This window comes from Harpia harpyja, chromosome 17, assembly GCF_026419915.1.
Source record: "Harpia harpyja isolate bHarHar1 chromosome 17, bHarHar1 primary haplotype, whole genome shotgun sequence".
Taxonomy (NCBI): Eukaryota; Metazoa; Chordata; class Aves; order Accipitriformes; family Accipitridae; genus Harpia; species Harpia harpyja.
Window position 1 is genome coordinate 28,198,043 of NC_068956.1, and position 26,386 is coordinate 28,224,428.

The 26,386-nt window shown below is 35.3% G+C and overlaps 1 protein-coding gene across 6 annotated transcripts in view; it reads left to right on the forward strand.

Annotated features, from left to right (window-relative positions):
* Nucleotides 1-26,386, forward strand: part of NBEA (neurobeachin) — a 511,508-nt gene that overhangs the window by 160,028 nt on the left and 325,094 nt on the right. For 4 of the 6 annotated variants that reach the window (XM_052812195.1, XM_052812196.1, XM_052812194.1 and 1 more), the window contains exons 17-27: nucleotides 863-955; nucleotides 4,111-4,219; nucleotides 6,315-6,396; nucleotides 6,609-6,732; nucleotides 7,060-7,252; nucleotides 7,521-8,543; nucleotides 12,716-12,933; nucleotides 14,451-14,604; nucleotides 21,458-21,481; nucleotides 23,963-24,143; nucleotides 25,267-25,397. In XM_052812195.1, coding sequence (XP_052668155.1) covers nucleotides 863-955; nucleotides 4,111-4,219; nucleotides 6,315-6,396; nucleotides 6,609-6,732; nucleotides 7,060-7,252; nucleotides 7,521-8,543; nucleotides 12,716-12,933; nucleotides 14,451-14,604; nucleotides 21,458-21,481; nucleotides 23,963-24,143; nucleotides 25,267-25,397 — 2,332 coding nt within the window. The remainder of the gene's footprint in view (nucleotides 1-862; nucleotides 956-4,110; nucleotides 4,220-6,314; nucleotides 6,397-6,608; nucleotides 6,733-7,059; nucleotides 7,253-7,520; nucleotides 8,544-12,715; nucleotides 12,934-14,450; nucleotides 14,605-21,457; nucleotides 21,482-23,962; nucleotides 24,144-25,266; nucleotides 25,398-26,386) is intronic. The other 2 variants (XM_052812200.1, XM_052812197.1) reach the window with 1 other exon arrangement.

The window sequence follows — 26,386 nt, forward strand, 5'->3', positions numbered from 1 at the left end:
GTGGAGAAAGTCTAAAAAGAATGGCTAAAAGCTGAAGCTCAGCTAATTCAAATGGAAAACTAAAATATAAATTTAAAAATTTGATGAAGACCACTCTAGGGGAAGGGTAATGTTTTCTGTCTCTTGGTGCCTTCAAATCAAGGCTGGTTTCCTTTCTGAAAGACTGTAGAATTTGTGCTTAAACCAATCATAATAATTAAGTAAGTACTAAATTAAATTAGTTAAATGTTGAGGCCTTTTTTATCCAGAATTTAGGATATAGGTATCCTAGAGGATAGAGGGTATATTTTTCTTTTTCTACTTCAAATTTAGATGTAATGAGAATGCGGCTTCATAGGTGTATATGGGATTTTGTGTAACATATTGCCATATTTTTCTTTTGACAAATGAGATTTCAGTATAAACATCTTGTGATTAAATGCAGGTACCCTATCCTGTGTAGAAAGGATATTGAGTAGGATTTTTAAGAATGAAAAGAGATTTTCAGTAGCACCCAGGTACTCCAAGAAACTCCAGAATCTGACCTTATGTGCTCCAGTCTGCTTCCCTTGTCTTAAGCTACAACTGCTCAGACTGTGGTTTATTTGATTGGTCCAAGGTAGAAGTATAAGATAAGGTTGTCACTTTCTGTTATAAAACATTGAACTGAACCAAAAGCCACCATCTCTCTAACCTAAAGAATTCATAATCAAACCCTTACACTGTGCTTGGTGCTTTCAGTATATCCTTCAATTTTGTGTAAATTGCTACTTTTATAGTTTTATTTATTAAGAAATATCTCTGTTCAGTGAAATACAATCTATATATGTGATGTTTAGTAATAAACCGAAAAAAACTTGTTGAATTTCTTTTTCTTTTTTAGAGTAATTTATAAGTTATTGGCTTCCAAAAGTGAGAGTATATGGGTGCAAGCTTTGAAGGTCCTTGGATATTTTCTTAAACACTTGGGTCATAAGTAAGTGTAGTTTAAAAATTTTTATAATGGTGTATTTAAGTTCACAATTCTTCTTGTCTTTTTGTTATGATTACTGTATATTCTTTAACAGTCTTTAGAAATTAATTAAAATAAAATTGTTAGGTTTTCTGATCAATAATTTGCGCACTCTGTTACCTTTATACATCAGGATAAAATTAATTTTCCAGTTAACTTGTTAGTACTATGACATTTTAAAAGATACTGTGATTGTCCACCAAACATATGATATGCTGAAATTCGAGTCTTAAAATGATTGAAAAACATTTTCCAAAAATACATTTTATAAATGTATATTGCACGTTCAGCTAAGGATAACAGGAAACATATGAGTGTCATCAAAAATTTGTTACTGGAATTTTCAGTGTCATTGCAATAAAAGTTTCAGGGCAGTTCTTTTAAAAATAGCTTTAAAATGATGGGAAAAATGAAATAGAAGAATACGTTATTCACATGGGAAAGTTTCAGAAGGAAAAGCAAACAGGCTAAGTAAATGGTAAAAAAAAAAGAGGTAAGGACATACCTCTAGGCAAGAAGTATTCACATATAAAATGTGGCAGCAAGAAATACATTTAAAAAGAACTGGTGTCACAAAATAGTCGTACTTAGTCTCATCTTCCATATTTTGGTGTTAAGAAAGAATTAAAAAGCATGCGGTGCTGCGTAACCTGCTGCTGCTCACTTTTCCCCTTCTCCACGTGGTGTTTGGCTTCCTGCTGGGGTTAACCCAAAACGATGTTCTGGAGGGAGACTATGCGGTATAAAAATTAGCCGTGTGCTTCACAAGAGACTTCATCAGGTAAAACCTCCTTAGGAGGGAAAGGAGCTCGGAGCCCAGCCAGAGTGCAGTATTGCTAGGCACGCTGTTCTCAGCGAGATCTATAAAGTATGACTGTATAATTGAGAGACAGTTAGCCGAGAATATGCTCCCAAATGGGATTTTTCTTCTGGGCTCCAGCAAGCCAAGTAGTGTTCTGGGAATTAATAAAGCAAATTGATAGTCCACTCAAAAATCTCCGAGGGCTTTTCAAACATTACTTGCTGAAAATCATTCACATTGATAGGAGTCGGATTAAGATACACCAGATGAAGGTTTGACTTGTGCAGAAGCCTGGTTGTGTCCAAATAAGTACATTTGTTTAAAATCTTTATAGCTTATCCAGTAAATCAAGTAGCAAACTCTGTCAGTGGAACATTACAGAAAAAGAAGCTGAAATTTCATTTTCTGGTCCTTAGCATCTACTTGTAATTATGGATTTATCAGTGTAGTTTCCATTGTTGAGTGAAAGTACTTAGCACAAAATTAACTTTATTTTTCATGTAATTGAAGTCATTGAAATCCACTTGAATATTCTGTGTAACTTTCAAAGTTTTTCTTTTTAAATTTCAGACCTCCGAACATCTGTAGATGTTCACATTTTATGTAGATTTCAGCAAGTAAAAATGCCCCCCACCTTTCATATCTTACAGCTAGCACTTGTGAGCTGTGCCTGTTTGTGCACATACGTACGCTTGCATACAGAGGATTTTATAAAACTGTAGTCAACTACAGGAAATTCTAAGCGATTATAAAATTATAAGCTACATAAATCACAAAGCACTTAAATTTCTGTTTCACAGTAGAGGAAACAGGCATTGTATTTTAATACACTAAAGCAGAATTGCATAGAGATGTTATAATGTGATGTATGAAATCTGAACCAATACAATATTAAGTACAAATGTGTAGGTACAAAACCAATTACCGTTGCTGTAGTTCATATATATTCATTGCAGATTAAGCTATAGAGTGGAGGTAATTGATTCTCAGGAGAAGTGACCAATAATGTGTTAGATGAGAGCCTGGATAACTTAATTGATTTTTCTTTGTGATCTGTGATGATAGACTACTTTGTCTAACCTTAACAGTTGGCAAAGTCCTGTTCTTTTCCTTCTCTGCCATCTTTGCTTTTTTCTATGCCACCACTGAAATCATAGTCCGTTATTTACTTTTGGGTTTTATCTGCTCATTTAAACCTTCCAATGAATTTTCACTGCCGTGTGCTACATCATGGCTCACAAGGTTGAATACCTGTAGTTTGTCTCATAAGTAACTCATGAACTCTCTTCTGTGCGCAGAAGAGTACACACTGTTAGAAGTTGTTGCCTCTCTCTTTTGTGGTTATTTGAAAATTATAATATAATGTATTAATTTCAAAAGTTCTAGAATGAATGTATGTAATTTAAACCTGTGTTATTATCATCAGTAATCGTGAAAAGGGAGTTTCTTAGCTTTTGAATGCATGAAATTTTACAGAAACTTTACTGTATTTTATCTTATTTCATATTTTTCTGCTGCTTTAATATAGATTATTAATTATTTTGAACAATGTCTTTTATTTCATATTCATTACAGTAGGAGATAAATTTAATGATGCAATTTAAGAGAAGTACTGTTTATTTATGATGTTATATCCAATTTTAAAAGTAGTGTTTGGGGACAGATGGAATTCACTGATGTGAGCTGCTTTCTTCTCCGCTTTTTAAGATTTGAGTAGTTTTTCATCCTAGCTACAAAATCCACTTCAATCACTTGGAATTTCATAACTTTTCAGGATTTTATTTCCTTTGCATTGTAACGTATGTTATTCCAGGATTTGATTATTTTGGCTGCATGAGAGAATGCTATATAAAGAGAATGGCAGTACTGATAAATCTGTACGTGTTAGTATTGATGTTGGAAACTCTGAGCTTGGATTGTCCCAAGTCCTTGAGAGAGTGACAAAAGATATGTTCGGCAGTGATCACATTTTAGCCAGCCTATGAACATCTTGAACTCTCTCAGCCTGAGCAAGATAGAAACGGATTCCTTTGTCTTTTTCCTCTGTGAAAGTCATGGAGGGTGAGAATGGTGTGTCATTTCTTTTATACAAAAGCCCATCCCAAATACGACATTGCTTTCTGAGAACCTTTGTGCATTACTACAATTGCGTTCATATTGGGAAAGATCTTGATGTTTATTTCATAATATTTACAGAACAATGAGTTTAAGAACTTTCTAGTACAACATCAAAATATTGGGCTTTTGGTTTTTTTGCATTTACTTAAAATGTTCAACATGCTTAGCATTTTCCTAATGTTTTTATTTTCTCTTCCAGGCGAAAGGTTGAAATCATGCATACTCACAGTCTTTTCACGCTTCTTGGAGAAAGGTTGATGCTGCATACAAATACAGTGACCGTTACAACATATAACACGCTTTATGAGGTACAAATTATTAAACATAGAGATTGTCATGTCTATTGTAACAATTATGACTTAATTATGTTGTTGTGACTCTGTGCTTTACAATATCCTGATTCTTAAGACTTCTGAGAAAATTTTAGTAGAAATTTTAAGAAAGGATTTCTTGGTTCAGAATGTATTTTGCAGTGCTTTGGATATTTGTATTAACAATGTCATAATTTTTAACATATTCTCTATAAAACTTTCCACTTATAGCATTACAAAGGGTGATGGAAGGCATCCTGCTATTTAAGATGTACATCAGTTTCCACAAAAAAAAAATAAAATTACTGCAGACCTCCAATTGCTCTTACTCCTCCATTGTTTGGAGGAGTTTGTTTCCATTGAAATGGAAAGCGCTGGAGCCAAAAAGATGCCTTTTTTTCTTTTTCTTTTTTGTGCCATTCTTTCAAGTTTACAAAATTTCGAAAAGTGATGTTTTTCTTTTTTAACTAGTAATGCTGATAGTATGCCAAAATGATAACTGAACACAACCACTTTTATGTAACAGGTGCTGCTTGAGGCGAATTAATGTGACCTCAAAGCATTCGACTGTTCTACCAGGCTCTTGTAGAAAGTTAAGTTTTGATGATGAGCAATTTTAGTAAAGCAAAATATTGTCAACATCAAGTTGGTCGAAACCCATGTCCTTATGCCTGCAAATGCGTAAAGATCATGTCCAACCTTCAATTATTTTTAAAAAGGTGACTTAGAATTGAATCTTTTACAATTTCTGAGGATCTTATGCACTAGAAAGATTTTTTTTTTTTTTTTTTTTTTTTTAATGTGGTTTTTTTAGTCACAAATAGGTGTAATGGCTAGGTAGTCAGGATTGGTTCCAGAAAAGACACAGAAGACTAAAGGAGTGCTTGGTATTTCGGGTTCTGAGTCTGAGTGATGTACAAAACCTCCTATGACTGTAAAAACCTAAATGTCACCTATTTGCCAATGACTTACTCAGATGTCAAGTTCTTTTTTATTGCACATATCTAAGCTTACCCTGTGTGGTTTGACCATTTGGGTGTCACATTCTAGATGTCCCTGCATTCAGATTTCTGAGAACTTCTGTGACTGGTATTCTCAGAAAATACATAACTCAGTGACAAAATTAAAGGCCTCATGAGGTCCAGCATCCACAGACGTTTACATTTTAAAAAATGACCAGAGGAGGAGAAAAAGGAGTTGAGTGCCATAAGTACAAAAGATTTGCCAAGGAACTGATGCGGATGTTTTCTGTGTTCTCTCATAAAAAGCAAAGGCATATTTGCATTCTATTTTAAATACCAATATGTAAAGACCCATTCAAAGATAATTGTGTTTACAACTGACATTAGTTTGTTTATTGATTATTGATTAATGATTGAGCTAAAGTTATGCTTTAAAATAAATAAGAATTACCAGTGAAATTATTCTATTTTGAAATACATTTGCTTGAATGTACTCATTGAGAATCTCGTATTAATATTGTTAAATTTTTAGCTTGTTCTTAAAAATAAAGTTGCATGAATTGAAACAGTGACAGGTGTCCCAGTGTGAAAGGTCTGTGATGTTGCCTCAATACAGATTAATTAGTTTGTCAGGTACAGTTCATGGAACAGGAGAATCATCTGTCTTGCTCATTATGTGAAGCCCCAGGATTATCCCCGTGGAATGCTGTGACTGTTCCTCTTTCCTAGCTGGGGAAAACCAAACCCACTTTTAAGAATTACTGGGTCTGGTTATGGATGGAATGTATGAGAATAACTTTTGATGTACAGTGCTCATAAAGGAATTTTTGATCTCTGAATGTATAACACTATGAGGAATATGAATGAAAAATCTTTAAAACACCTTTATAGTGTATTTAGTCAGCTAACGAAAAAGTTAGTTAACCAGCCACTGTACAACCATGAAAATCTTGATCCTTGCACGGAATTGCTCGTTTCCCTTCTTCAAGAACAAAAATATTTTACCAAAATGTTTTATTTGAAGTGACAGTGTGGCCATGGTAAGTGTTCTTAACAACTTTAAAAATGAACAAAGAAATGCTGTAGCATTTAATTAAAAATGGTAAAAGGAACTTAATGCTCTGTTTTAGATTTTGACAGAACAAGTGTGCACTCAAGTTGTTCATAAACCACATCCGGAGCCAGATTCTACAGTGAAAATTCAGAATCCAAGTAAGGACAATATATTATGTTTGTATGATAAATGTATTGCATAGAGGTTGTGGGTTTTTTTGAAAGAATATGGTTCAGGAAGCAAGAACAATTCATTTGTGTATCTCAAATACATATGGGTTTCAGTTACTACTTACATTAGTTGCTGTCAGTAACTTTTCTTTTTAAAATGTTGTTAAAATGTGTTACATAACTAATTTATTCTTTCAAAGTGATTCTTAAGGTGGTGGCAACGCTGTTAAAAAACTCCACACCAAGTGCAGAGCTGATGGAAGTTCGACGTTTATTCTTATCTGATATGATAAAACTCTTTAGTAATAGCCGCGAAAACAGAAGGTATGTCACTACAAAGAGTATTTTCTCATCCTTGATTTGTGGGCAATAGCAATCTGTTATACTCTATGTAGAATTTTATACTGTATATTAAATGGAATATATAAAAAATAAATGGAATAGGTTTGTGGTAACTTTTTTCAGTCCAGCAACTAAGATTGGGTTCCTCTGTTTAGAATATGCTTCGCATTTTTATTCATCCTGAAGTATTTTTAAGTTTCTTCCTACTATTGGATTGATGTTCAGAGCTGTTCTTCCCATTTTGACATCATAATGTTAAAATAAAGCAGCTTTCTTTGGATATATTTTGACCTAATTATTTCACTTCAGATGTTTACTTCAGTGTTCAGTGTGGCAGGACTGGATGTTTTCTCTGGGATACATTAACCCTAAGAACTCTGAAGAGCAGAAGATCACAGAGATGGTTTACAACATTTTCCGTATTCTGTTGTATCATGCAATAAAATATGAATGGGGAGGCTGGAGAGTGTGGGTGGATACTCTTTCAATAGCTCATTCCAAGGTAAGAAATGGCTCGTGGATGTTTTTTTAGTACTGGTAACTCCCCCAAAGGGACTAGCGATAAAGATAAGCTGTAAAGTGATTTAGTGCCATCTCGTGGCTATCTCTATACATGGCAAGGTGGCATTTTTTTTGTCATCCTTGTAGGTCCTTTGCTGTGAAACAATTTGTAAGCCATATGTAATATCTTGTTAAGATTCTTGTTAGGTTTTGTCCAAGTTCATGTAGCATGTATATTCATCCACATAATCTGTTCTTTTCTTTTTAAGGTCACATATGAGGCTCACAAGGAGTATCTAGCAAAAATGTATGAAGAGTATCAAAGGCAAGAGGAAGAAAACATAAAAAAGGGGAAGAAGGGGAACGTGAGCACCATCTCGGGTCTTTCCTCTCAGACAACAGGAGCAAAAGGTGGAATGGAAATACGAGAGATAGAAGACCTTTCACAAAGTCAAAGTCCAGAAAGTGAAACGGACTACCCTGTCAGTACAGATACGAGGGACTTGCTCATGGCTACAAAGGTGTCAGATGATGTGCTTGGAAGTGCTGAGAGACCAGGAGGAGGAGTGCATGTAGAAGTTCATGACCTTTTAGTTGATATAAAAGCTGAAAAGGTAGAAGCTACTGAAGTAAAACTTGATGATATGGATTTATCACCAGAGACACTGGTAACTGGAGAAAATGGTGCACTTGTAGAAGTCGAATCTCTTCTAGATAATGTATATAGTGCTGCTGTTGAGAAGCTCCAAAACAATGTTCATGGAAGTGTGGGTATTATTAAGAAGAATGAGGAGAAAGATAATGGTCCATTAATAACTCTGGCTGATGAGAAAGATGAACCTTCCACTACTAACAGTACCTCATTTCTCTTTGATAAAATACCTAGTCAAGAGGAGAAACTTCTACCTGAACTTTCAAGTAATCACATTTCTATTCCAAATGTGCAAGAGACACAGATGCATCTTGGTGTAAATGATGATTTGGGATTGCTTGCACATATGACGGGTAGTGTAGATATAACATGTGCTTCAAGTATAATAGAGGACAAGGAGTTCAAGATTCACACAACTTCAGATGGAATGAGTAGCATTTCTGAGAGGGAGTTGGCTTCATCATCTAAAGGATTAGAATATGCTGAAATGACTGCCACTACTCTTGAGACAGAGTCTTCTGGTAGCAAAACTGTACCTAGCGTTGATGCAGGAAGCATAATATCAGATACAGAAAGATCTGATGATGGTAAGGAAGCAGGAAAGGAGATACGAAAGATCCAGACAACTACCACAACCCAGGTAAGTTTCAAGTGCTGTAGCTGTGTATGTGTCTGATGTAATCGCTGTTCATTGCTGCTGGATAAATTGATAGTATGAGATCTGAGAGATGTTTGAAGTATATTTCTTTAATTATATGAAAGGTGTCCATCCTCCAAGCCCATTTGCTTTGAAAATGCCACAACATGTAAGGATTGTGAAGTCTTTCATGTCTGTATAGAAAATATGTATTGCAATTGTGGATGCTTTAGTTTAAAAATAATTTAGCTAAGAGAACCTCTCATCCATTTTCCTTAGTTCTTCTGGACAGATTAACTGATATTCTTAGAATTCTGCTTTAGACTTTCTTGTTAGTATGTCTTAAGATTAGAAATACCTATATTTTACTGTGAAATACACACTGAAGTGTTTTTTACTCTTGCTGTACCTTTCTCAGTGTAGTCTTACAGCACTTTAGTACACTTTCTTTCTTCCTGTACAGAAACACTGGCATAAATAATCTACATATTTGATCCTAACACAAGAAAAAGAATAGTTCAGGGATAACAGAAGAAAAACTGTGACTTGATTTCCAGACCAGAGATGATTAATAAAAGAAGTATCTACTTTCTTCTTGGAGATCCTTTCTTGTCTAGGTCTCCCTCTGAAAAATTCTGAGAAATTAGTGGTTTTGCGAGCGCCATAGCATTCTGAAAATGGGAAGGCCAAGACAGAAGACTACTCTTTGAAAGAACTTGTACTCTGTATACACTGCAAAATGTAGGATCTCTCTGAATTTTTAAAGCACAGGATTAATTTCCTCACTGGCATTGTTCAGAGACTGTAGCACGTATTTTCAAGTATGTTATCAGATGGAAGAACTGAGTACCTTCAAGATTTTACTAGCTGACTATATGTCCAGTATGTACACCAGTACTTATCTTCTAGGATTTTAAAGTCAAGCAGACTTCCTGAAACTATAGAAGAAAAGCCAAACAAAAATTGCAAAAATTGCAAAAATTGTTCTACCCAGTACTGTGTAGTGTGTACCAAATTGTCAGAAGAAAGAGCTTCAGAGACACACTTAAGTACACTCAAAGTACATGTCATCTGATGAAAGAACACAGATCAGCCTGCCTGCTTTGTTTTTCAGGGAGACAATACTTTCAGAAAAACTCCAGTGAATGGACATTTTAATTTATTTAAACAATCCGTGGTTTCCAAAACAAACACTTTCCCTTTAAAAAAAAATTTTTAAAAACCCCAGTTACTCAGGCCAGTGGGTTCTGACATACAGAAAGAACACTCTTCTAAGTCTCTCTTCTATGGTGAGAACCTCTGTTTTGAAAAGTAGATGGAGCTTCTTGCATTCCCTAGACAGGTATTATAAGAAAAGTTTGGGGTTCTCTCGTAAGCATTTTTCCAAAACTGTGAAAATCCTCATAACATCAGTGACAGACCATCAGGCATTGCGTAGGCATCCTTATATTTAAAAGCATTCTGTGTAATAAAGAACAAGCCCTGAAAGCTCTTGACAGGAATAGTGTATCTATCACTACCAGTTCCCAAACACCTTATTTTACATCTTAACTTTAAGACGGTTAATACCATGGAAACTGATAAATGGAATGAATCGAGGATAGCAAGAAAAAGAATCAGTCAGTTTTTATTATGAAATATGGATTTTTGTTTAAAGAGTAAAAGACAAGTGAAATGCTAGTATTCATTTGCTATGTACATATATGCACCCAGAAACACAGTAAATTTGTAAGATAAATCTTTAATGAAAAACATAACCTGACTTTGTACTAGCTACTGTAAAAAATCCTGTTGGCGTGACTTAGGGACTTTAATGTTATTTAACCTCTTTTCTTGATGAATTTTACCTATAACAGTTGAATTATTATAAAAATGTAAATTCCTCAAGCCTATAATTATTTGTTAGGATTAAAATGATACATAAATCTTAATGAACTTTTATCAGATCCTTGTAAGATAGGAGAACAAAATGTTTTCCAAATGTTTTATTCTTAGCTACTCAGAAATTTCCTAACATATCATTTGGGTCTGCAAATTATCTACAAACTGTGTACTCTTCAAGAGTCTGATTCTACAAGTTAACTCCCTTGATTTTCCTTATGCTACTTGAATTACAGTTACTTCCCACCAAAATCAATTATAAACTACAATGAATTGATTTAAGTCTGCAGCCATTAATATCTCTTTTAAATAATTTTCTTAAAAACAATTATCAACTGTGTAACCACCAGAGTTGTTATTTTCTGATGTCTTCTTAGGGTGTTTCAAAATACCCTGTGAACTGTAAGCCGTCCATAGTTATATCTTTTCTGTTTAAATGAAGTTAACCTTAATAAAAAAAGATGGAAATATGTATTAAATAAAACATAAATCAAGCATTATTGTTTCAATGAGTAAAGAGCAATGTTAATTTTAACATGTCTACAGTGGAGCCCGAGGTTGGAGTTTTGATTGCAACATGCGTGGGAACTGCCACATTACGTTTAATCTCTTTGAGACCACTGAAAACACTGAAAATGACTTAAAGACTGGCCACCCGAGTGTAGATAGTTGGGTTTCATGGTGGTTTACACAATACATATGAAAGCCCATTCTCGCAAATACAGTATTACTGGCTAGGTAAAGCTCTCCTGTTATGGTACGGTTAAACCATTACTGCTGCTGACATGACAACCACCTGTAGTTGTACCCAAAAGAGAACAAGTGGTATGCGAATGGAGTTGCTAACCTCAGATTCTCTAAAACAAGATCTACAATCAGCTCCCCACCTTCTGAGGAAGGAGTTAGCTATCTTTTGTCCAAATGGACTGAAAGGAAGCAACATATTGCACAACAAAGTAGAGATGGGAACTCCTGCTTACTTCTAAGAAGAATTAATGCCTTTATCAATAATAGATCAAATATTGAAGAATATAAAATTAGCTCTTTCCTATGGTCCCAACTAAGAAAGCCTGAAAATAGAATTGAAAGCACTATGCAGATGCAAAACATTCAAATCTTAGATTAAGTCTAAGAAAAAAAAGAAAAGAACCATTTAAAGATAACTTTAAGAAAACCATAGGAAATGAAAGCAACAGTAACAATTTTGATCCCAGTAGGTCAAATTGAATGAAGGAAACCTGCCCTGCTCTCAAAATGCTGGCCACAGAAGATCAAAATTAGACTAAAGATCTAAGCTTTCCAGCTCAAGTCCAATGCCATGTCCATTTTTACACTGCTAGCTTAAATATTTCATAAATGTCTTTTTGCTTTTAAACGTCCAGATTTAAAACAGCATGCTAAGATCAGGAAATGAATATGTGAGCAAAGCAAGTATATTTTTCTATTTTGCCAGTTTTAAGCTAATCTAAAGTCACTTTAAAATAATTTCAAGGATCAGACTCTGTATTTCTTCCTTTCAGAGATGTTACACATCGTAAGTAGTTTCGTTATGTGTATTTGCCTCAAATTCAGTCAAAATGTTTGTTCTTTACTACTTTTTCCTTCAAAGTATTCTCCATCATATGCTTTATGTGTATCTTTTATCCTAATCACCAAGCGGAAACAGTCATGGCTATGTAGGTATTGAAAGGGAATGAAATTCACATCCACCACCAATCTAAAGAATGTCCTGAGGATCCATAAAACTGTTCACCAATTAACAAAGTGTTACAAAATTGGCAAAATGAGATTTGGGAGACTCGACTTAATTCTGTAATGATCCTGCTAAAAAGACCAGATAAATACATTGGTTTGGGAAAATGAGGAGCTGTCTAAAAGTACTCTGATTCCTTGAAGCCATCACTGTGTAGTTTGTCCATGAATATTTGAGTCAAATATTCAAAGAAAATTGTGTTATTGGCACAAAAGAATAGTTGTTTCCCGTAAACAAAGTCATGTCGCTGCTGACCTTGTACGTGCTGCATTTGGTGTTTTCTGTAATACTTCAAGTGAAGTACCTGCGTGTAAACCATTGGTGAATAGCTGCACGGAAGGGCAGCCGTAGCCCCTCGGTGCTGATTCATTTGAATTGGAGCAGCTCCTTTACTGAAGGATACTGCCTGCCTTGGAATACCAATATTTCCTGTAGTTTGTGCTCGAGTCCAGTTTTAGCCTATTCTTTCTCAAATTCTGCGATCCATTCAGAAACACATTACAAAACGTTAACATGATTTTTGAATTTCTTGTTGATGTAGGCAGTACAGGGTCGATCTGTCACCCAGCAAGACCGGGATTTACGTGTTGACTTGGGATTTCGAGGAATGCCAATGACAGAAGAGCAGCGACGACAGTTTAGTCCAGGTCCACGCACAACTATGTTTCGAATTCCAGAGTTTAAATGGTCTCCCATGCACCAGCGGCTCCTGACAGACTTGCTTTTTGCACTAGAAACAGATGTACATGTTTGGAGAAGGTAGGCAGTTGTTTCTTCTTTAACTCCTGATTTGTGTTTCCATTGACAAGGGAAAATTAGATGTGTTGTAGAGAGGATGTTACTGGGATAGTGGGAAGGGAAAGAGTTGGTGTTAGCTGAAGTGCCCTTCTGTATCTTGCATCTTCTCTTTTCACCCCTTCCCAGCCTGTAACAGCTCTATTTCACAGGTAACAATTTCTGTTTTCTTGAGGGATTCTATAACTCATACATACTGAACTAAAGTGATCTGCTCTTTCAGCTTATGTTTAGCGTTAGAATCTGCTGCTTCTGTTTCAGACGCGAGGGAGACTTGTGTGTCTGCTAATGGCCATTTTCTTCAACGGATCAATTAAAACAGAGCTTCTCTACCTGCAAACCTTATAAATAAAACTTCTTTCCTATAACATTTTCTAAGGAATCGCTCTTTCCAGTTGACAAATTTTTTTTCTTGCATGCCAGCTCCTGGTTGTGGTTAGTCTTGGTGATTATATTATATTTTATGATAGCAATGCGATTTCCTAGTTTTTTTGTACACTTTAACGGAGATACTCAATAACTTATTGTTATCAGAGCCCTTTAGGTGTAATAGACACTACTTAATCGAATTTCCAGGACAGAATAGTTCATTTTCAGAAAACTTGAGCATAGTTATACCCAAGGACCAATTTATATTGCATTTAATTTCCAGTTTGGTGAACTGTCCTATGATAGTCACTAGGAAATAGACATTTTTGATAATTTTTTTTGGCCAAATATGTGGGAGGGGTTTGTACTTTGTGTTTAGGGTAATGCTTGGAGATTAAAGTTCAGTTTGTATATTTTCAACTGAAGCCTTTAATTTTTGTTTGTGGGCTGGCAACAATGTTGGTTTGGGAAAAGAACATACTTATTCACTGAGTATTCCTCAATGTCTTCACACAGTGTTTTATATTTTTGGGGAGTGACCGTTTCATGGAACAATTTCTCACCAGTTAGGAGTTGCTGAGATTTCAGCTAATCTTATTAACATCTGTGGCTTGCAAAGCTATTGCTAATGCTAAATTTAATATTAGTTAATAAAGTTAATATTAGATCAAGGTATCACCATATTATCAAGTTTCTTCTTTAAAACACTAGCAGGTTGTTATCATTAGGTGTTATCAAGGGTGCTTCAAATGGCACTGGTGCAGTATGGTGAACTCTTAAAATTAAATAATAACCTTCACACTGAAGAAACCACCCCACTGCTTTCAGCAGAACTATGAAGCGAAGTACTGGTTGATGGGAATAAAAGGTTACAAGCTGTTGTTCTCAACTGGGAATCTGAAACTAATCCTGGTGTGAAAATAGATAGCAATCAATTTGTTCAGTGGACTAGTCCTGTTCATATTTTTAGACAATTTACATGCAAAGTTTTGTAGACCAGATTTTGGCTCTATATCAAAGAAACATTCACGGTCTGGTTGCGAAGAATAAATTTATCTAAACTTTTATTTTAACTGTTTGTTTTTAATCCATCCTTTCTTCTATTCTTGCAGTCACTCCACAAAGTCTGTGATGGACTTTGTCAATAGCAATGAAAATATTATTTTTGTACACAACACAATACACCTCATTTCCCAGATGGTAGACAATATTATTATTGCTTGTGGAGGAATTTTACCATTGCTGTCAGCAGCCACTTCTCCAACTGTAAGTACAATATTTCCACCTAGTGGTCATATTAGAAATTGTTGTTAATAATACAAACCACTATTTACAGCTGACTTTTTCTTCTTTAGAGACTCCTGTCCCCTCTCTGCTAATTCCTTCAAAAAATTTAGATCTATAATCGAAACTGTTAAGCTTTGATATACAGAGTGTTTATAATATGTTACATTTGAAATGCTAATTTTATTAGAGAAGTAGTAACAAGTAAGAATAATCTTTTATAGGTATTTAAGATTTCGTTTGAAATAGACCATTAGGATCATGGTTATGCATCCTGGTTAATGTAACAAAACTACATGCTTTATGATGGCTAGTCATTGATATTTGTAAATCTGTTTTGCATGGCCACCATTTGTTTGCATGCCAAATGATACCAGAAGTCATCTCCTCATTACTCTGTTTACTTCTTCCTTCAGTAGGTCCTGAGCTTCATTTCCTTTTTTTTTTTTTTTTTTTTAAATCTTGTATTGAAATAGGCTGATATTTTTATCCACTCCAATGTTCTTAGTAACTTGTAAGTTCTTAGATGATCACAGCTCAGGCAGGCAGAGTAGCCTAATAGAATGCTTCATGAAAAAGGGAGAAATATTTTGTAAATGTTGCATTATTGTCAATAGTAATTACAGTATTTGAATGTGATGCCTTGTCTGTGCATATAATATCTGCAACTATTTCTTTCATACTAAATATTTTATCTTGAGCATCCTGTAAGCATCTGCAGTTAATATTGGTCTTTGAAAGGGGAAAAAATGAGGCCCAGAAGGGACAAAGAGGCTTCTCTGAAGTAATGTGGCTAGCAGGCACTGGAAGCTACAAATGTAGTTTGGCAGTAAAAGCTCAATTCCTTGTTCTAGCCATTCAGCAACAGAGATTACTTTACTTTGCCTCTACTATTACTTCTAGCTAGCTAGCAAAGAAACCTGTTTTGCACGATTTTATTTGAAAGGTATGAATGTATGGACTAGCAATTGGCTAAACATTAATATGACTTTCAGCCAGGCAATTAATGGTAAAATGCTGTGTCTTTACTGTTTTCACTGTATTTACTGGGAAAATATTTGCTATAAGCAAAAGTGCAAGACTCACAGGAAAGACTTTAGTTGTCTGTAGTCACAAGAATGACATCAGGGTTGCTGAATAAAAGATTTTGCAGATGCTTCATTGTAAATATTGACAAGTATGAGAGAGTGCACACCAAGCCATCTTGAGATGCAGGCTGTACTATCAGTCTTTAGATAAAAGTACATTGGGAGATATTTTTTAAAACAAACCTTTTAGGCATCATTTGAAAATGAAGACGTTTTCTTTGCCATCTTTCATATAAAAACATAAAACAGGCACAGCATTAATTAGGCTGCAATTCCACTGAATGGTCTCTGTGGTTTTTAGCTCTTATCCTGGTTTATGACACTGCAGAGCCATTCTATAGAACAATAATTTTGCAGTTCACCATTTCCCTCTATTCTGGATAATAAATATATGTGTGTGTGTGTGTATAGACAGATAGGTGATACAGCTTTATAAATTACACATCCATTTGTTAAAATATTGTGTGTTGATGCTGCCTTGCTAAAATAGCAGCATTTTTCATGCATTGATACAAAATACTACATTTTCAAATTTGTATATTATGCAGGCATTTCACCACTACATGGGAACTGTGTGTATTACTTAAATGCTCAATTTTGCCATGTGTTTAGGGTAATAAAATAAAAACAAATTGTGAAATAAACTAAATTCACTAAAAGATCATTAGCTGGCTTCAAACTGAATTAATCCTTTAAAAAAAAAAAGGGGGGGGATTACTTTTGTCCTAGATGTACAGGGAGGGTGGGAAGGAGTAATTGATAAAATCATAAATTACCTTCACCTGGAAATAACCATTACCATCTAGGTGATGATTTCATAATCTCTTCCACCTAGCAGAGAGCTTCTTCACTCCCATGCAACTCCATTCCTGTTCCGTCACTGCCCATCCATACCCATGAGCGGGACGGTGGATTTATTCATCCATCGTTGTGACAGATACAAAGAGCCCAGCACATCCTTCCTCCTTCTTGGAGAAGGTTCTGTCCCTTAGTATTGGTCTGGATCACAGTTATGAAGGAACCAGATGCCCTATTGGGCATCGGACCACTTCTGAATATCCATCATGTGATGAACGAAAAGAAGTTTCGTACTGATTCTCAGACTTCTAATACTTTTGCATCCTTGAACTGCTGTGGAGAAAGCGGATGGGTTGTTGGTGAAGGAATGTTTCTTCTCAGTCTTGAAAGGCCAAAGTAGTCCAGTGCTTACAGTCAGTTACAAAAGACTCTGTCTCACTCTCCTCCTTCCAAGAGCTGCTGACTGGAAGAGAGAAGAGGTCTGAAACTGGAAGATATGATGACTCCATTGCATAAAAACACTTACGGCAGGCTTTGTAGTGACACTTTCTGCCAGAGTAACTCTCAAGGGAGGAAAGAGCCAATATGCTTTCTCCCTCACTGATTCAAAGAATCACAGAATCACAGGACGGTTGAGGCTGGAAGGGAGCTCTGGAGGTCATCTGGTCCAGCCCCCCGGCTCAGGCAGGGTCACCTAGAGCCGGCTGCCCAGGACCGTGTCCAGATGGCTTGTGAGTATCCCCGAGGATGGAGACCCCACCACCTCCCTGGGCAACCTGCGCCAGTGCTCGGTCACCCTCACAGCGAAAAAGTGTTTCTTGATTTTCGGAAGGAACCTGCTGTGTCGTAGGTAATTACATTCATGAATGCTTTTTTCCACAAGATCTACAGTCCAAATTTTGTGTTGCGTCTCATGAATCCCTTCCAACCTCAACCATTCTGTGATTCTGTAATTTAAACTGGGCATGATATTAGAAGTCCGGCCGAGCAGTACTGCACTACTCTTAGGAAAGCAAGCCGTTGACATGTTAGATAAAGCTGCCGTACTGGGTCGGTCCAGGGGCCTGGCTGGTTTAACTTTCCGCCTCCAGCCGCGACTGTTTGCAGTTTATGTCAAAATACAGAAGTCTGAGCAAGCATATTGATTGCTCTAATGATACTTTGTTTCAGCATTTAGGATTTTAACAGCTAGAGAGGGTGTTCGGGCTGTCGTGTTTAATAACTACTGAGGAATTTATCCTTCTAGACTTTATCTAATCTTTTTTGTAGCTACTTACGCTTTTAGCCTCCCTAATATCCTACGGCATTGAGTCTGACAAAGTAATTATATAACCTTTGAAGCACTTCTTGTCTTTGCTTTTTTAAGCCTGCTTAAATGTATAAAGTCACTGTGTGCCTTACTGTTTATGCTATGAAAGGAGTGTTTAATCACATCTTTATTAATCTCCATATCATTTATGACTTTGTAGGCTTCAGTCATGTCTCCTGGTGTGCCTGTTTGAATCCAGAGAGTCTTCATCTTGTTTAGTCTGTCTGTCTTTAGAAGCCTCTGATCCTCCATATCTCTATTCCGTGGAGCTTTTCTGGGATGTCAAAACCCTCACATTTTGTAGATTCTGTAGCATACAAATATTGAGTTTATCAACAAGTATGAGCTCATTTTACTTCATTTCTTCCTTTTTCACTTTCATGAATGGTGACTCAAATATTCCCCCTGAAGGCCTTTTGGGCCCGTATTGAAATTTTGAAGTAGTACTTACTTATTTCCTCCTAGTGTGTTGTATTTGTGGCATCGGACACGTATTTACATCTACTTCTAAAAATTAATTTACTTTTTGGTCTGGAATAATGAAATATGAGAGCAAAAAGCTTATACAACAGACAGTAAAGGTCATTCCACCCTTTTACTTCGGGATGATAAAACAGGATGGAAATCAGGAAGAGATTAGGGTAAATTTAGGTATCCATTTGAAGTACTTGTGTGTGGACTAGATTTCTAGCCAACGGAGATCTACTCAATAGAAGCAAATTATTTAGCTATCTCTGATGTAGACATCTAGTAGCTGGTCAGCCAGACCCCTCTAGGGTCCATCGACTGCAATGATTATTAACCTGGAGCTGAATCCAGTCTCTTTTTACGAGGTAGCTTGCTTGTTTTCTAACAGAGATGGCAACAGACAGAAACACATAGTTTCGTTATCGATCTTGGAGTCCTACCTATCCACAGTTCCTTGACTTCAGTGTGTCAGTCTGAGTTCAAGCAAGCCCTCATCCTGGGCTGTGCATTGTTAAACAGCCCGAAATGTCTGTTACAAAACTCTCTTCTCAACAATTTGCTATAGAGTTAGTTGTTATTAGGTGTGTCCTATTGCCTCTCATTTTTTTAAAGGCATTTCACCTATTCCCATTAGTAGAATAGATGCTGAATATCAGATGCTTGAATTAATTAAGGCTATATGCAGAAAAGAACCAAGGGATAAATTTACCAAAATGATTTTCAGAATATTGGAGGAATTGCAGGTGGTTTGTTGTTTTTTTTTCTTTTGTGCAACAGATTCTGTATTGTGTTCCCTCCCTTGCTGAAAAAGCAGTACTGTCATAGTTCTTTAAAAAGATGGATGTTTGGGGAATTTCCGATTTCAAAAAGACTTTTTCCTTTGCATAGTTAGGATTTGGAGTGAAATGGCAATTCTTCTGGGCTGGGTGGAAGATTACCCCCTGATCCCTTGTCTGCTGTAGAACAGGCAATCTTAGTTATGGAATTTCCTCACTATTGAATTCTTGTAATAGAAACCTGCCTTTCGCCTTGCTTTTTTAATCCAGACTAGGGTGATCTGAATAGTGCTGTGAACAGGAACCTTTAAATACAAATAGGAAAAAGAAAAGAAAAAATGCGTTATCTGTGAAAACAAACCACTCACAAGTCTGTGAGTGACTCAAGAATACGGTGAAGGTTATACATTTGTATGAAATACAGGGGAAAGTTTACTGTGATTCACAGTCATTTATTCCCACATGTTTTAGTATTTCCCTTAATTTCAGTTCTATACCATCTCTGTCTCAGGGTCTGTACAAGGACTTTCTTCAAATGCTGGTGTTTTTAAAGGATTGTCAATTGCGTATATGAAACAATTTGAATTGAAGCAAATATTAACAAAAAAATATAACCAGTTTTGTTGTTTTACAATATAAGCTGAAGTGTGTTCCACTGTTGATTCTGATGTCTTGCTTATTAAATTGGGGATATTAGATAACTCTGCCAATATTATAGGCAGGTCATAAAATATAAAATACTGATTTCCTTTTTTTTTTCCTTTCTGTGGGGGAGGTCCTTGAGGCTTTTTTTTTTAATTACAGCTATAAGGAAGGCATTTTTAAGATGGTGTACAGGTGTAAAAAAAACATATTTGGGGAGCTGTAAGGAAACAGGTTTGCAGAAGATGCTTTCTATTAATAGCAGCTGGTTGCCAGATAAAACACTTTGTGTACAAGCTAGGAATTTGAAGTAATCATTGCTTACTACAAGGATAGCAGCTGTAACAGGGACTTGAGGACATTGAGTAAGGCAAAAAAAATTTGAGGAGTTGAAATATATGTGGCAATTGAGAGTAAATTTCCAGGCCCCTTGCAATTAGTTTGTTTTTCCACTTATTCTGTGAAGTCTGTAATTCTAATTCTTGCTTGCAGCATTTAAAACAGCAGCTCTCAGGTTGTGATCTGAGGGCTGCTGGTGCTATATGAACAGCTGTCTACAAAACTCAATTAAACATTTAAAGACAGCCTTATTAGGTCTGTGGATTAAAAGCCAAGAAGGGATATTTTTCTGTATGTCCTCTATATAGTATTAGCATTATCATGTTCATGACTCATGTGGTGCCACAGGTGCTGTGTGTTCTATAACAATTCCGAGAATCAATAGTGGCACACTGATGGAAAAATTGTCAGCTAGTAATCGAGAGATAATAGCCACAGGTTAATTCTCGAGGTGCATCCAGCTACAAAAGAGGAAGACACATTTAAAAACTGGTTGAACATGGTATTTTCTGTTCCAGAAGGAAAAAAAGCAGTTTGTTTCAGCTTGGTTTTTCTTTGTTAGTTTAGGTTTTTTCCACTATTTAAATGACAAAAATAGGGACATACTCATGAGAATTCAGTTTCTTTCTCTTTTTAAAACATGACCAGTGAAAACTTAAGGATTAGTTCCTAGCTCATTGTGATAAGAGAGAAAATGCTTGTACCTAAAGCTAAACCATAAAAATTTGACACACCTATTTAATTGTGAACATTGAAATTTGAAGACTAACTCGGTCCCAGGGGCTTAGTGAATCTTCAGGTTTTTTTCTGTGGTTCAAAAGCATTCAAATATCCAGTATGATACTGGTTTACATTGAAGAAATCACACCCCAATGTAATACATACAATGAACTATCATCTTGTGTTGCTTCAAAGGAAGGAACATTATGCATGAAGAACCAGTTTGCTTTTTGTGATTTATATTTGTTTTGTCAAAGCATTTTAAACGTATTTGCCTCCTCGTACAAGGATTAACTACTTTATTACATTTCAGTTGAATGGCTTGTTGTAAAATGCTCATTTTATTTCTATATAATCAGTGAAAACATTACTTTGGTTTACATTGCTTCATAAAATTGCTCTATGTACTATATAAAAGCTGTACATTGGTTTGGAAGAATCAGTGTTTACATGAACTCCGTAATAATACAAGATTTACAGTTTTCCTTGTGCGTAGCTATCTCTTAGAAGTCTTTATTTTCAAATGTTCATGCTGAGCTGAAATGTTTTGCTGTTCTAATTATAAATTAAACAAATGTATAATTCCAAGATACTAATTTGTTTCAATTTTACATTGTATTTTTAGTTAACTTAAATAATTTTCTTTTTCTTTTATTGTTGTGATCTGTTGTCTGTTTTGTCTGTTGCATGTCCAGGGTTCTAAGGTTAGTATTGCTGCTGTAAGTTTCAGTTTTTTGCATTTTCAAAAATACCTTATTTTTGATCATTTAATATTTTGGCTTTTTTATTATTATTATTATTTTCCTGTATCATATGGTAGGATGTGAATAGCAATAGACTGGGTGTAATCGTTAACTTTTCCTAGCATGTTGCCCTTGAGTAACTTAATGCATTGTCAAATATGATGCTTACTGTTAGCTACTGCACTGAATGTAGGCAGGTCTATGAGCTAATTTAAATTATAAATTAAAAGTTATAAATATATATATAGTAGTCAATAGAAAAACTCTTTAGGCTCTGAACATGTTAATTGTATGGAAGACTTGTTACTGCTCTTAAAGTACGCTGAGTAGTCATGAAATGGTGATCAGTTCTCTTTAAAAAGAGGTTTTGAGCTGCACCTATCTAAAATGTTGCTAATACCTGAAGGCAGCTTCATCAACAATGGAGCTTATTTTAAACGTTGTTAGAATATCAATGTGCTGTATTTAACAGGTAGAACTCATGGTAAGTTTTGCTGTAAAAAACTGTCAGTCTTTTTTTTTTTCTTCCATCCAGCAGAATTCTAGGGAGATTTGTAAAAAAAGAGATTTTTTTCAATTCAAAGTTTGCAAAAATCTTGGTAAAATACACTAAAGTGTTATATAAAATGAATTTATTAAATAACTTGCAAAAAAAAATATAAAGCAATAGATATTCTGAGAAGGTTTAAGACTATGATTGATGCAATACAGTTGAAGCTTGAGAAAAATCAACAGCAGGCAGTCAATTGGCTACTAGCAAGCCTGATGTTATTTCAGGCATGAGATTGAAGTTCAAGTTTGTATAGCCGCCTATGAGTTTTTCTAGCAGACTCTTGTGGCTATAGATTTTTGCAAATATATTTTCTTTGGATGAGTGCTTTCAAAAATGATGTTCCAGTCTGTTACAAAAACCCAGCAACTTATTTTTCCAAAAAGTAGGAACACAACACACGCTAGGTGGGGGAGACCTGGCTAAAGAAGATAGGCTGGAAATCGTTCTTCTGAGAGTTGTCGTTTTACCATTTTTCTGATATTATTGGCAAATCAAACAGATGACAGCCCTTCCTAAATCACTCACATAACCGACGTGTTACATCCTTAAGAGAAATTAAATGAAGTGGTATCTATCGTTGTGGTAACACGTGCCACATTAGATCCTTCATCTTTCAGAACGGTTGTTTCTTTAATATCGTTTGGCACAGTTTGCACTTTTATAATTTTGGATGTAAAATATTCTAAAAAGTGACTCATGAGTGAGGATACTAATTTTTTAGAAGTATGGAAATAAAGGAGTTTTTAATTTTTCTGTATTTCTTTTTCTTTGGAAGGAAATGGCCTTAACAGCACAAAATATATTTTGAATTTTTGTTATAGATACTTCTAAGCAAATGAATAAAAATAATCAAACACGACGGAAGTAATACCTTTCAAAGGGACCGAACTCTCTGTTCAGAAAAACCCTGCAATCTGAAATCTTGTTGACAATCAATAAGAATCGGCCATCTGTAAACAATTTTAAAAACAGTATTTAGGCATATAAATGTGGACACAGTCAAGTACTAAATTCCGTTTTCAATTTTGCCTAGCTCCAGAGGTAAAGGTATTTAAACAGATATTTATTTGTTTGATTCAACTTACTGTTTCCTCACTTATCTGCACTGTTAGGCACCTGAACACATTTGAAAACATGACTCTGGACATCTAAGTATCTTTTTGGAGAAAAACATGACCCCTTTTTAGATTTCAGAAATACTGACCTCATTCAGCATTTTTTCTGTGGATTCCCGTTAAGGAGAGTCCGACACTACTTTAGGAAAGAAATGGCCATTCTCTGGGAAATGTGAGCTGCTCGCCATATAACTTGTCGTGTTTTTCCTTCCTCCCTGTTGCTGTCGTGAGGAGTGAGCGTACTGCCCTCTCCTCTGATCTCCAGGAGAGTTGCGCTCTGTCAGGCTCCTGTTCGGTATAAGCATTCCCGGGGAGAATCGATTTGCGGAAACAGGGCAAAACTGTCTGGTTTTTCCCACTCCGCTCCTCCCGTTTACTTGTTTATCTAAAGGAACGTAAAAGCTATACAGACAGCAATTACTTTTATCTGTTACCTGTCAGTTTGCTTAGCCTATGGAAGAATGTAGGAGTACGTCGCACCCTTCTATACCATGCATTGTTTTACTATCTGGCTGCTCTGTCTTTATGTAATTGCTAATAACTTTCTCATTTATATTAGACTTTTTCTCATCTATTACAGCATGTAAATGTAAATGATTTTCTCACTCTTCATGTTGTCTTACTTTGAATTTCACTCACGGTTTATGTTAATGGTAATAGTAGGAGATTTTTAAATAACTTCTCAATGTATTTGTCATTAAGCATAACAATTTAGATTTGTACGTGTATGTGCTGTCTTTATATTTCAGTTGTGTTCAAACTGTTTAATTCAATTATCTCCTTTTAAAGACTGAATTGGAAAATATTGAAGTGACACAAGGAATGTCAGCAGAGACAGCAGTAACTTTTCTCAGCCGTCTGATGGCAATGGTTGATGTACTAGTATTTGCCAGTTCTCTAAATTTTAGTGAGATTGAAGCTGAAAAAAACATGTCTTCTGGAGGTCTAATGCGACAGTGCCTAAGGCTTGGTAAGTCAGCAGACAGTATGTATTAAATAATTACTTACAGATCAGTGAGCTACAGATGGATCAAACAATGACACATGTAGGAAAGGACTTGTACTGACTGTGATGTGATAAAATACAAATCCTGTTTATTATTGATTTGATACAGTTATAAGGTGGAATGAGTTTAGGCACAAAAATAAGTTAAAATGTCATGTCTGAAATTGTTCCTTCCTATGTATTTCAAGTTGTATATATTTTGGGGGGGAGTAAAAATATTAAATATAACTAAGTAAAGGGAGAAAAAAAAAAAATGTTTTTCTTAAAACTGCTTTGCTGCCTGCATGTTGCACGTTTCCTTATCCAAGTCTCCATGGATTTGAAAGACTACTTATAGGCTATGTAAGATTAAAAGCATGGGATGCATGTGCAGACTCTGTAGACCTTAATATATTTTGCAATAGTCCGGCACCTCTCTTCACTATTTACTGTATACTGTTACGATTAATTTAGGGAATTTAAAAATACATGAATAATTCAAACTATTCTATGCAAACCATATCACTTTATCCTTGTGAACATTAAATTTTGACTGTCATCTGGCATGATGCTGTTTTGCTAATGTTGTGTCCCACATACTTGTTCTTCCCTCAAATGATGAATAATTTTTGTACTCAGGTTTTATCCTGTTATTATACATACCACTTACTAGGTCATTGATAATTATACTGCTTCTGGTATAAAACTTGTGGTTTATTCTCAATGATCAGTTTTCATCAAATTCTAAATTACCACCTACTATTTTTTTCCTATTCTAGCTGTACATAAGTACTTTCAGATTTTAAATGTTGATAAACAATCAATAACATATGAGAGCTCCAGTTCAAGGAGTAATAATTTTCAAATTTTAATATAATGAGATAGCAGTTATATAAACCATTTAGTTCTTCAACTCAAGAATGAAGTGAATAAGTCACCATAATGCTTTCTTAGTACCGACAGAGTCTAATGTGAGAACTATGTTGCACTTACTATTTGGACATGGTTATTGACATAGCAAACTAGATGTGCAGACTGCTAATTGATGTTCTGAATATAACAATGAGAAAATATTCTAATTTGTAGCATTTTCATAACTTCTTTTTAGTTTGTTGTGTGGCTGTGAGAAACTGCTTAGAATGTCGGCAAAGGCAGAGAGAGAGAGTGAACAAGACGTCGTTAATCAGCAGTAAAACTCAAGACACTCTTCAGGGTGTAACTGCATCAGCAGCAGCCAAGGTAACCCAGTCTTCGGTGACCAGCAGCAATGACGAGTCTGTACCACTTCTTTATGGGATCAGAAAATAATTTAACTGCCTTCTCAAATATTTGGCAAAAGCTCAGGTTTATGCTATTAACTGGTTTAAAGCAAAAGTACGCGAGGGGGTTTATTTGAAACAAGAAAACGTTACTGCAGTAGTATGACTGGAGCAAATTTAAATAGCTTTTTCACTCTTGCTTGGTCTACTTCAAAGAGCAAGTCCCCTTACCCACATCTGTCATCTATACCTGCATAGCTTTTTTTGATCTGTCAGGGCACTTGCAGTTTTGATGAAATCCTGCCATCACATCTTTGTTGGTGGAACATCCGAGTCCCGGTAACTTCAACAGATGTTTGCATGCATATTAGACATCAGTATTTTCTATCTGATTTTAGGAATGAAACTTGTTTAATATTCAATTACAGCTTAGTTTTTCCAGTTTCATTAATTCATTGTTCATCTTTTTTTTAACTTGTTTACAGCTTTAAGACTTTGGGAGTCCTGAAACTAAAATCTCAAAGAATTTAGCATAGCCCATCACTAAAATACAACACTTTGTATGACGTAAAGGATTTCTTTTTTTGCTACTATATTTTCATTACTAAATTCAGTGGTTTTTCTTCTCTAAAGGCTTTTTCAGATACCATTTACAAACTCAGCTCCTTTCACAATATTATTTCATTAAATCTCACAAGAACATTACATTTCTCCACCTTATCACATTCAGTGCAAAGCAAATCAGTATACGGAGACTTTTAGGTGTTTAGGCATCATTTGTATTACATTATCATTTTATAAAGGTAGCATACTACTCTATGCTTTTGCAATAATAGCAGTTACTCTGCAAGTAGTCTGTAATAATTCTCAGTAAAATGAACATAAACTGATGTTTTAAAATATTTTTGCTCATCATTTTTAGATTTAACACACGTAATAGAAATAATTTATTGTACTGCTATGAAACAA